Below are 12,270 nucleotides of genomic sequence, written 5' to 3'. Positions count from 1 at the left end.
CGATGAAATATGGGGAAAAAAAGTGGGAAGTGGGTTGATGTGGTTTAGGGATAAGAGACAGCAGCTTGTCAAATTGTAAACATTATCTCCAAGTGGCATGTCCTGATTTGTCCTTAATTTCAATTGGGATGGGAAAGGGAGAACTGGATAAAACGAGGCAAAGGAGCTTTGGGATAGACATGAAGGAAATCTTTAAAAATCAGGATATTGCAGCACATGGAGGGATTTCCAGGAAGAGCATTGAGTCCCCACCACTGGATCATCATAACAAATTCCTGGAAGGAATATCTGAATCCATATGGGAAGGAGAGGTGACTGTATCATGTCCTGGACACATCGCCTGGATATTCACCGAGATTTTTGTGATATACTTGAGGTCAGGTGGTGAAAGTGTTAGAATAAATAATAAATAATTCCAAGAACCCCAGAGAAGATTCCTGGGATCCTCTCTCCTGCATCGAATTGTGAGAGCCCAGTGATCCCAGTGATCTAATCTGCTGGGTTATGATGGGATAAGAAATTCCTCCCATAATTTAAGAACCAAACCAAATCCAAGCTCGGTGGTTCAGTTCTCACTCAGAGCAAAACAAGGCCCCATGGAGCTGATGCCATGAAGATTTTTTACCTTTTCTTTCATACCCCTGTTATACCTTTTACAACCTCTGTATTCTCAGTGCTCTTTGCCTCCATTCTTGGACTTGTTTGTTCAGCCAGGAGACTCAACATCTCAGAAGCTTCGTAGGCAGGGATCAGTGTGCCCCAGAGCCCAAGGTCCTCTCCAGAACACATTCTGTAACCTCAGATAGAACCATCCAGGGGAAGGCTCCTTGGGGAGGGGGGCTCACTCGAGCCTCTCATTGGGAAGCCTTTGATAGATCTGCTAATTAGTAACACCTCTAATGTGATACCAGATCTTTGGGGGTGCATTGTGGTGTGCATTGGGGTGCATTCCACCTGGACGTGTGCACCTAAGGATCCTTAAAATAAATCCCAAGGTAAAATCCCTTTTTCCCTTCTAACTGTGTCTGACTCTTGATTTTAAGACCAGGAAAAGGCATCAGAGTAAAACGTGCAAAAGCTGAATTTCACTGCATGAACAATTCCCGCTGAGTTGACTCTTCCAGTGATTTATCTGAGGAGAGAAGGAAATCTCCCTTCTCCAGGGAGAAGGCAGCTGCCTGCACACGGTGTCAGCCCGGGCTGGGCTTGCAGGGGTGCAATTTGTATTCATTGGTAGGAGAAACTCAAACTCTCAGTGTCAGGGGATTGATCATCCCTGTTAAACGGAGAAGGTGGATAAATGTTTGCAGGTTTGGGGTTTTGGGGAACTCTAAATCCACTTAAGCCACTGGAGCTTCCCTGTTAATCAGTGAGGAGAGAGGGACCTGGAGCTTAGCGCTGCAAGTCTCAGGTGATGCTGCAGGCTCAGAAGTAAGCTTGGAAAATTCACTTCAGACCACAGGAGGCACTAGGAGGGATTTCCAAATATTCCTGGTTCTCCTCCTGCCTGTCCAAAGAACAACACAAGGCCAAAGAGGTCCTGAGGGGATCAGGGAGAGCATTTCCAGCAGGTCAGGGGGTGATCCTCCCCCTCTGCTCAGCCCTGGGCACCTCTGGGGTGCTGTGTCCACTTCTGGGCTCCTCAGAGGGGACAGGGAGGACATGGAGCAGATCCAGAGGAGGGCTGTGAGGATGAGGAAGGGCTGGAGCATCTCCGTGCCCAGCACAGGCTGAGGGAGCCGGGGCTGCTCAGCCTCGAGAGGAGCCCCAGCTGAGAGGGGCCCTCAGCCCTGGGTGTCCCTGGCTGCAGGGAGGGCTCAGGGCAGGGCCCGGGCTCTGCTCCGGGGCCCGGCAGCGGCACCAGAGCCACGGGCAGGGCCTGAGCCCGGCAATTGCCCTGCACAGGAGGCAGAACTGCTGCCCTGGGCAGGGCCCGGGCTGGAACAGAGCCCAGAGAGGGGCTGGAGCCTCCTCCCTGGGATATTCCAGAGCCCTCTGGACACGCTCCTGTGCCCTGGGCTCTGGGATGGCCCTGCTGGAGCAGGGAGTGGCACCAGTGACCCCCTGAGGTCCCTTCCAGCCTGACCCATCCTGGGATTCTGTGTCCCTCCAGAACTGCCAGTATGAAACACAATCCCATAAAACCAAGTTATCACTGGAATGCAGTTCCCAGAAACTTCCTTGGCTGTCAGCACCCCGAGCAGACTGATTTGGGTTCCCAGTAAATCCATCAACACCATCAGATCCTCCAGGAGAAGGAATTCCCTAAAGCACAGTTCCTTTGCTGGCAGACATGACCAAGACCTGGGATTCTGGTTATCCCTGACAACCTCAGCATGGTGGGAGATTTTAGGAGCAGCAAAGGAATTGCTGGCTGGGAGGATGGGGAGGGGCTGGGCTGGAATTGCCAGAGCAGCTGTGGCTGCCCCTGGATCCCTGGCAGTGCCCAAGGCCAGGCTGGACATTGGGGCTGGGAGCAGCCTGGGACAGTGGGAGGTGTCCCTGCCCATGGCAGAGATGGAATGGGATGGGATTCAGGTCCCACTGACCCAAACCAGTCCCTGATCCTGTGATGGTTCCATGATTACACCCAAACCCTTCAGGAGAGAAGTTGACAGATCGACATCTCCATCCCAAGACTGCGAAGGGAATGCCAAGACCCTGCCAAAGCTCTTGGAATTCTCCAGGACTCAAATGAAGCTCTCTGAATGAAGTGCCAGCTGTGCCTCTCATCTCCAAGAATTCCTTTTACAGCACTTGAGCTCCAAATTCTCCTGGTTTACCCCACATTTTGTGGATTTTCCTTCCACCTCCGTTTACCCAACCCCTTCCTGTAGCACAGAAGTTGCTGCTTCTACACAAAGTGATGGAATAAAAAGGTAAAATATAAGTGAAGGAGAAAAGTTTTGATTCCCGGATCCAGTCCTGGAGCAAAGTGAACCAACACAAGGAATTTTCAGCCATTCAGCACTTTCTGCACTGCCCCTCCACTGCCTTAAAAGCTGCATCAACTTTTTGTGCCCTCAGAACTTCATTAAGAAATTCCACATCAGCAGAACAAAAGATTTTTTTCCTCAGGTTAAGAAAAAAAATAAAATAAAATAAATATTCAGGCCAGATGGGAAAAAAAAAAGTCAAAGCTTGCCATTTATTTAATAGGCAAACATTGATTTCATGTGGAATGCCCTGGAAAAGGTTAGCGCTAAATGCTCTTGGCACTCAACACTCCCTAAAAAACAACAGACGAAGTAAAATGGGAAAAAGCTCCTCAGGCTTTGCTCCAGACTTTCGGAGGAGCTCTTAAATAGATCTGGATGGTCTTGATCTGTTAATTAATGAGCAGGAGGGCAGGAGGAACAAGGAACTCTTCCACAGGTGCTCCAGCAATGGCCCTAATGATGGTGCTAATTAACATTAATGAGAGTGCTGGTTTTTGTCAGGGCAGTGGCAGCTCTGGAAATGGATTCAGGTCGTTCATAATTTCCTTGCCAATTAGGGCAAAAGCTGAAGCTGTTCTGGAGGTGAAACCTTTCATTTGTGTCGTCTTTTCCCATAAAATCCAAGTTGGATGTGACTCCCGAACATGTCCTCTCTCCCATTATTCAGGGGTGACATCCAGTTGTACAAATTGAGCTAAAATCCTTCTGGCTCACGTTAAATGGTCTCTGTAAGGTGGTAACAAATGAAGTGGAGACGTGAGGCTCCACCGCAGAACTGAAGTCTTTTGATGCTTCTTGCTTGGGTATCGCAGAAATTGCATAAAAAAGAAGGATTTAGGGAATGGGATTATTCCAGAGTCAAAGCAGGAAGAGCATGACTTCAGTTTCCAGTGCAGGAATCTTGTCCTGGTTGGATACAGCTCCTCCTCTTCATTCACACAGCATCAGTAAAATCAGAAATCGGCCCAACAGCTTTAGGAACAACAGGGATTTTGTAGGAAAAAGGGAGCTGGGAAGGGACTGGAGCCCCAGGAGCGGCTGAGAGAGCTGGAAAGGGGCTCAGCCTGGAGCAAAGGAGGCTCAGGGGGGACCTTGTGGCTCTGCACAAGTCCCTGACAGGAGGGGGCAGCCGGGGGGGTCGGGCTCTGCTCCCAGGGAACAGGGACAGGAGGAGAGGGAACGGCCTCAGGCTGGGCCAGGGGAGGCTCAGGGTGGGCAGCAGCAGGAATTTCCCCATGGAAAGGGTGCTCAGGCCTTGGCAGGGGCTGCCCAGGGGGGTTTGGAGTGTCCATCCCTGGCAGGATTTCAATTCCATGTGGATGTGGCATTTGGGGCCGTGGGGCAGTGGTGGCCTTGGCGGATGGAGCTGGAATGCAGACCAGGATTTCTTCCCTACCAAGGGATTCCACTCCAAAAATCTTCAGGGAAAATAAGCAGAGCAGAATTCTGCCATGGCTTTGGTCACCTCAGAGGAGTGACCCTGGGGACCCTGCAGCTTTGGGGGAAAAATTTTCCCATCCTTCCCTTGAGCCGACCAACTCCCTATTCCTATTCCCACCCAAATTCCACGAGGAGCCTACAAGACTTTTGGAAAATCCATTTGAGATCTTCAAATCCTAGAGAAGCGAGAGGCACTTGGGATTGCACTTTTTCTTCCCATAGCTGCCTAGATTTAATATATTAATTAGCAAGAGTCTCATTCCCTGCTCGTTAGGCTCCATGGGAGAGGTTCCTGCAGCTCCTGCGAGCTTGGAGCTAAGCCCTGCTTAATTATCGACGTGTTGGACAAGATCTTCTGCAAATAAGTTTAACATTTACACAAAGGCTTGAAGTTGAGTCCGAGGGATGGAGCAGAGCCTGGTCCTGCCTGGTGGCACTGCCCTGCAGCAGGAAAAATGGGAGACTGGACCTCGTTCCTTAGGCAGGAGTATTTTTGGGATGAGTCATTAAAAACAAGAATAATTGGGGACACAAAAATATGGATTTGTTGGGGTTTGGGAGAACATGATGGAGTAGGGAAGGGAAAATTTGTAAGAATAGGGTGGTTTTACTGAGATGTGCCAAAGCTCCATCCCAGACTCCTGCCTGCATGTTTGTAGGGATTTGGTGCTCATGGAAAAGAGGAAGAACAGAGTGGAACTGAAGCCATCTCCAGCCTGGGACATCCCTGTGCCTGATCATGTCCGAGTTTGCATTTCCAGTCATGCCTGAGGAGCTGTGTCCCAAGAATCTGGGGAGAACCAGGTTCCACTTGGGGTCTCCACATTTCTGTGTGCAATGGATCCGTGATTCCTGGATCTCTGTGGGGAAGAACTTCCTTCCTTTTGGTTTCACTCTGCAGAGGAGCCCCTGACTACCCCGGAAAGCACAGAAATAACTCCAGAACCACAAGAGAAGGCTCTGGGGAGACCTTAGAGAAGCTTCCAGGGCCTAAAGGAACTCCAGGAGAGCTGGAGAGAGACTGGAGACAAGGCCTGGAGGGACTGGACACAGGGAATGACTTCCAGTGCCAGAGGGCAGGGCTGGATGGGAGATTGGGAATTGGGAATTGCTGGCTGGGAGGGTGGGGAGGCCCTGGAACAGCCCAAAGCTGACTGAAATGCTCTGGAAAATCCGTGCCCCACTCAGGGTGGTGCTGGCCCTGCAGAGAGGGAATTTCTGCCACTGGAGGAGCACAAAGTGTCAGGAATGGCTGGGCTTGGTTAGAGCCAGCACAGATATTCCTGAGTTTTCCTGCTGTTCCCTCAGCAGCGAGGGGAAAACCTGCTGGAATTTCAGCTGGGGGCTGGGTTTTGGGGTTGGGTGATCTGTTTTGGGCAAGAAATCTTGGGTTGAATGGTTTTTCCCCTCTGTTTTTAGGTGCAACGGCACGGATGTGGTGACAGTGACACTTCCCAAGATCCTGGCTGTCCCCCCTTTAGAAAATAGGGGAATTTGCTCCCTAATGATAACAGAATCCATAGAGAAGGAATTCCTTTGGATGAACTCTCTGGGGCAGTGGGAAAGATGAGCTGGAGCTGTGATTTCCCTTCCTTTATCCTTGCTGGAACAAGAGGAATCACAATGGACACCTCCAGGTGCTTCCTGCCACCCACGGGCTGCAACTGGAAATAAAATACTCAAAATTCACTTTTGAGCTCTGAGGGACAACGATTGCAAGGACAGTTCTTCATGATGTGAAAGATAAAAAGAGAAATATTTAAAATACTTACGGAGGTGTGGATTCACCGGAGCTGGAAAAGAGGAAAAAATCAGATCAATGCAAAGAAAAAAAATCGAATTCATCAATATTCGGATTATCCTAAATTTCCCCTTGTTGAATATCGAAATTCATCTACTTCACACCTTAAGAGGCTGGAACAGAGTGAAAGCCAAACCTTCACAGTGTCCCCAATATCCCAAGCATGGGAATGGCTTCCCAAGTTAATCCAGAGGGATCTGTGCAATGCTAAAACCTGGGAATAGGTTGGAAGGAGGAATTATTCCGTGGTTCTGTTTGCAGAAGGATAAATGTGAGGATGGATGATTTAGGAAAAAGCCTCCTGCCACAGACCCCACACGTGTGGGAAGCCGAAGGAGGCTCAGCTCCGGGCTGGAATTGCATTTCATTCACGGAAAACCCCCAATTTAATTTTATCTCAAATTAACGAGGACATCTGGCAATGCCAGAGCATCACTCGAGGATTTCCTGCTGCCCTTCCTTGCTTTAATCCCAGCCTAAGATTCAGCAAAATCCTGAATTCAGTCTGGAGTTTTCAAACCAGCTCTAAATCAGCACCACTTTATCCTGAAACGGGAGCAGCCATTCGCTCCAGCGCAATCTCCCTAAGAAACCCAATTTTTACATCTTTTACCTAGGAATTACCTCTGATTCTCCAAAAAACTCAATTTCATGAGCTCCCTGAGTGATTGAACCTGGAATTAGCTGCAATTGCTGGGAGCTGCATTGACTGAGGCTTGATTTGGAACTAAATTCGTGGGTTTGGGTGGAAAATATCATCAGGTGTCACCTGGAGTCTCACGGTTTGGATTGTTCACAAAAACCAACGCTCTGTGTCACGCCGAGGGACAAAAGCAGACATGAAAATGAAGTGGTTAAGCTTAATTTATCCAGCATCAAAAATTTGGGAAAAAAAACCCCAAATCAACCAGGAAAAAAGCCCCCAAAATTCCCAGTTTTGGAGCAACACAGCTGCAGGACAATGTGTGATGGCTCAGGGGAGGCTGCTGCATCCATGACACAAAAGTATCCAGAGAAATCAGCCAGAAAGGGAAATCCATGGAAAATTGAGGCCCTACATTCCCAAAGCTGACTGAAATGCCTGGAAAATCCGTGCCCCACTCAGGGTGGTGCTGGCCCTGCAGAGAGGGAATTTCTGCCGCTGGAGGAGCACAAAGTGTCAGGAATGGCTGGGCTTGGTTAGAGCCAGCACAGATATTCCTGAATTTTCCTGCTGTTCCCTCAGCAGGGAGGGGAAAACCTGCTGGAATTTCAGCTGGGGGCTGGGTTTTGGGGTTGGGTGACCTGTTTTGGGCAAGAAGTCTTGGGTTGAATGGTTTTTCCCCTCTGTTTTTAGGTGCAATGGCACGGATGTGGTGACAGTGACACTTCCCACAGCAGAAAAACAAAACAAAAAGAAGAAATTCAGTTACCTATTAAATAAATTCCCCCATAATAGGGATTTTCAGAGATTTAACAGAGAATTGAATTCCTGGGAATATGGGAAGCAGGATGGATGGATACTGTGTGTTTCTTGTTAAATTGAAGTGGCTAAATCTTTGTCCCAGTGACCTTTTAGAGGGAAATTGATAAACGCCCTGGCATTATTTCTTATATAAATTTATAGATTATATCATCTTGCATGGGACTACCAACAGTCACCGTTTTTAAAGAAAATAATTCACATTGAAGTAAAAACTGCTCATTCTGGGGAAAAACCCCAACTTTGTTCACAGCTGTTTCTTCAAAACTCATCCTTCAAAATAAGAATCAACTTGAAATTTGCTCTTTTATGAAGACAGCAAAACGATGTCATTATTATGTCATTATTTGCCATGAATTTAAGTTTTCCTTATTTTCCTCGAAAAACTGGATGTGATTTTGAGGTTTGGACATCCAGAATTATTTTGGTTGGGTGTTTTTATTGTTATGGATCATCCAAAAGGCGAATTTTTTCCTCTCTCCCATTTCTCAGATGCTCCTTTTGGGATGACCACGCTCAACACGTCATTCCAGGATTGGGAATGACCACACCATTCCAGGAGCCCGGAGCATTTCCAACTCACATTTCCTTGGATATCAAGTCCTTACCACTGTATTTGATGACCCGAATGGTGGAGTCCCCCTCCCCAAAGCGGGTGATGGGCGTCAGGCGGACCTCGTAGGCCTCGGGCTTGATGAGCTCCGTCAGGTTGTAGGTGATCAATTCCCCCTTCTGGATATTCCCGTTCACCGTGATTTCCTGCTCCCACCAGCGCTGCTGGCCAGCCTGGAATCCAAAGGATTCAAATATCAGAGGTTTTGGGATTTGTCTCCACCTTAGAAAGCAGAGCTGGGCACCCTTCGGAATTCCAAAAGAATTAGAGATATGACAAGGAATGAACCTCCTGGATTATCCCACTGGGCAGAATTTCTGCAACAAACACCACCAAAAATCGGGAATATTTCTTCCAGAGGTCCAATGGGCCTTGGATGTGTTTTGGGGCAGGAAAAGCGTGGAGTTCCCTCAATTCCCGAGGATTTGGGATGCTCACCAGGCAGGGATTACAGCAAAGGACCAAGGGGGTTTGTGGTGACACAGAAGCACCCAGCAGGGGCTGTGACATTTTAAAATTTCAAATTCTCAATTTCTTTAAAAATCTGATTTTTAGATGTAAAATTTACTTTTCAAAATCTGAAAGAACCTTCGTTTTCCTTTTGAAATTGTCCGGCCTAAAATCAACAGAAGGATCCAAATAGCAGAGATTTTGGGACAAATTTGTCTTCACCTTAAAAACCAGTGGGAGCAGAGCTGGGCACCCTTCAAAATTCCAAAAGAATCAGGGATACAACAAGGAGTGAACCTCCTGGATAATCCCACTGTAGAGAATTTCTGCAACAAACGCCACCCAAAATCGGGAATATTTCTTCCAAAGGCCACTCCTCCCTGCCGGCTGCCCATCCCCTCCCCACAGAAATCCAATGGCCCTTGGATGTGTTTTGGTGCAGGAAAAGCATGGAGTTCCCCCAATTCCTGAGGATTTGGGATGCTCACCAGGCAGGGATTTCAGCAAAGGACCAAGGACCAGTTTGTGGTGACACAGAAACACCCAGGAGATGCCGTGACATTTTAAAAACCTCCCTGAAGTCTCGAGTTCTTTAAAAAGCTGCTTTTTACGCTTCCAACCCACTTGTCAAAATCCTAAATAACCCTTCATTTTCCTTTCAAAATCTCATCAGTTTCCCGAGGCGGGATTTTCTCCCCCTCAAATGGAATTCCTTGAAATCAGAGGACATAAATCGACCCTCAGGATTTGTATCCCTATTCCATCCATGAATTTAAAACAACATTGGCCAAGTGCAGTGCAGGAGGAGTCTTCTGGGATGGGAATTCCCTGGGTCCGTGGGGTGGGATCCATCTCCTCGTAAAGGTAACGGGGTTTTAGTGCTGATTTTTGGGGCATAATTTGGAGGTAATAAGAGCACTCTGGGATGGAGTTGGAATTCCAAGCATTCCCTATTTTGTTGATGAGTGAGAAGGAAATAGGCTGCTCGTTAATGACCTCAGTGCTTAATTACCACCAAAATCCAAAAGAATGGTTGTAATCCAAAGATGGATGAATTTCCAACAATGGAACCCAAAATGAGCCAACAAAGGCTCCTGTGGAAAAAAAAAAGGGAAGCACAGGTTTTTGGGATTTATTGATTTGGGATTTATTGGCAGTGTTATCAACATCCAAATCCAATTTCTTTTATTTACCCAATTTCTTTAAATATAACAAGTGATGAAAAGACAAAATAAAATCTAATTAAGGAGGCAGCACGAACCCAGCCCCACATTGTCCCTAAAGTTCCTTCAAATTATAAATAAGCAGAAATCATCCCAATTTGGGATTGGATTTTCCAATATTCCTGGTGGATTTCCTGCCTTATTGCAGGCACGATGTGCAGGAAGCAAAGGGAAACCCGTGGAATATTCCCCCCATCCCAAGCCCACGGCACAGGAGCAGCGATGCTCAGAGGAGATGTTCCACAAGGATCCTACCCCAGTCAGAGCTCTGGAATTCTTCCCTAGGATGTGTTTTCCATGGCAGAGTTCATGAAGGATGGAAGAGTTTTTATTCCCAAATTTATTTTGCTGCTGCAATAAAAAATAGACCTGAAATGGTCCTAAATTTACCATATTGCATCCCAAAAAATCGGAATTTGCAGGAATTTTAACAGCTCCAAGCTATAAATTCAGAGCAAAAATACCAATGCCTTTATGTTCAAGTATTTTACATGAGAACAAAGAGAAATTTCTCCATGGAAAAGTTGGAAAATACTGGAAAAGGGCAGTGGAGTCCCCATCCTTGGAGGGATTTCAAGCCTTGTGGAGGTGCCACTTGGGGACAGGATCGGTGCTGGCCTTGGCAGTGCTGGGAATGGTTGGATTTGACCTCAGGGGGCTTTTCCAACCTTAAGCATTCCAAGATTCCATGAAATCTCCTTATTTTTATGGATCACGAGCACAGCAAGGCACCCAATGCTGTTCCTGGTATAATTTCTCTGATCTTTATAACAAAGCCAATTTTATCGGGAAGAAATATTTGATTTTTAATTGGGAATTATAAACAGGAATTTCTAGGATCCACAAACAGGGAAGACATTTTTATGGAGCTAATTCAGCCCCAAAAGGGGAATTTAAATCTCTCTTTATTTTTAATTTTGCCTTAACAGATCCGTGATGCCAATGCACTCATGGAGGCTGCAGGCCCGAAGGGAAAATTCCCAGATTTTACTTCCATTGGGATTAAAGTTGTTTATTCCTTGCCATGGATCCCGATTTTTATTTAATTTCATTCTTAAAAATGAAATTATCCAGTTGAACACAAGGAATCTTCACAAGGAGATTAAAACCATTTATGCCCCCAAAATATCATTTCATGATTGTGTCCGGCCCGTCCACAGAATTAAGAATTAGAGAAACATAAAAGTCTGGAGAAAACTCAATTCCAACATTAAAAAAATACATTACTTTTGTAAAAAATAAATATAATTAAGCTTTTTAAGCCACATTTGAAGTCATTATGGCAATAATATTTGTGAGCACTGTAGGATAAAGATTTAAAATATTCCCTATTCCACCTCATCTTTGGATAGGGAGCCACAGAAACAGAGATTTCCCAAAGAATGTCAATAATTAATGAGGAAAATTTGCAATTCCCGAAACCAATTCCTACCAACTTCAGCCTCTGCTTTGAATTCTTGCCCTTTTTCCACCCCCCAAACCACAGCAATAGAAATCTCCATTATTTTCTCCTTTCTAAGAGAAAAACAATTGGATTTTTCCTTTCGGGATGATCCCTCCAAAGCCAGTGTTGGATATTGATATTTCTCCATAGGAAGCAACACAGATTTTTGGGGTTTTTTCCCTTGCAATCAACACCAGCTCTGTTCTAATCCTTGTTTTTCACCATGGAAACCAGGGAGAAAATAAAAGTCCAAAACATCACAAAATTGTCACTGTGTTGGATAGAAAACAACAACCAAGTTTGGATAGAAAAGCCTGATTTTCCAGCTCTCCTGTTGAATAAATAAGTATAGAAAGAAAGAAATATTGAAATATAGCAAGAAATACAGAAAGAAATAAAAATATAGAAATATAGAAATAAATAAATATAGAAAAAATATAGAAATACATAAATTAAAATATATATAAAGAAAGAAACAAACAAATAAATAGATAAACAAATATTGATAGAGGAAAATAGAAATATAGAAATAAATAAATATATCAATATATAAATAAATAAATACAGAAAAAATACAGAAATAAATAGATATATAAATAAATAAGTATAGAATTTAATAAATAAAATAGAGAAATAAATATAAAAATATAAATTAAAATAAACATAGGAATATGGAAATATAGGAATAAATATAGAAATCAATAAGTTTTTAAATACATAAATAAATAAATATAGAAACAAATAAATATATAAATAAATAGAAATATAGAAATATAGAAATATAGAAGTATAGAAGTATAGAAATATAGAAATATAGAAATGTAGAAATATAGAAATATAGAAATATAGAAATAGATATATAAATAAATATATAAATAAATAAACATATAATTAAATA

The 12,270-nt window shown here is 44.8% G+C and overlaps 1 protein-coding gene across 1 annotated transcript in view; it reads right to left on the bottom strand.

Annotated features, from left to right (window-relative positions):
- MDGA2 (MAM domain containing glycosylphosphatidylinositol anchor 2) overlaps nt 1-12,270 on the bottom strand; it is a 222,159-nt gene that overhangs the window by 14,261 nt on the left and 195,628 nt on the right. Inside the window, exons 11-12 of the mRNA XM_069016095.1 lie at nt 8,251-8,428; nt 6,152-6,172 (exon numbers count right to left, since the gene is read on the bottom strand). Of these exons, the coding sequence (XP_068872196.1) occupies nt 6,152-6,172; nt 8,251-8,428 (199 nt within the window). The remainder of the gene's footprint in view (nt 1-6,151; nt 6,173-8,250; nt 8,429-12,270) is intronic.

Source organism: Aphelocoma coerulescens, chromosome 5 (assembly GCF_041296385.1).
Source record: "Aphelocoma coerulescens isolate FSJ_1873_10779 chromosome 5, UR_Acoe_1.0, whole genome shotgun sequence".
NCBI classification, from domain to species: Eukaryota; Metazoa; Chordata; class Aves; order Passeriformes; family Corvidae; genus Aphelocoma; species Aphelocoma coerulescens.
The sequence above is the reverse complement of the archived record's forward strand: the minus strand, read 5'-3'. Positions and strand labels throughout refer to the sequence as shown.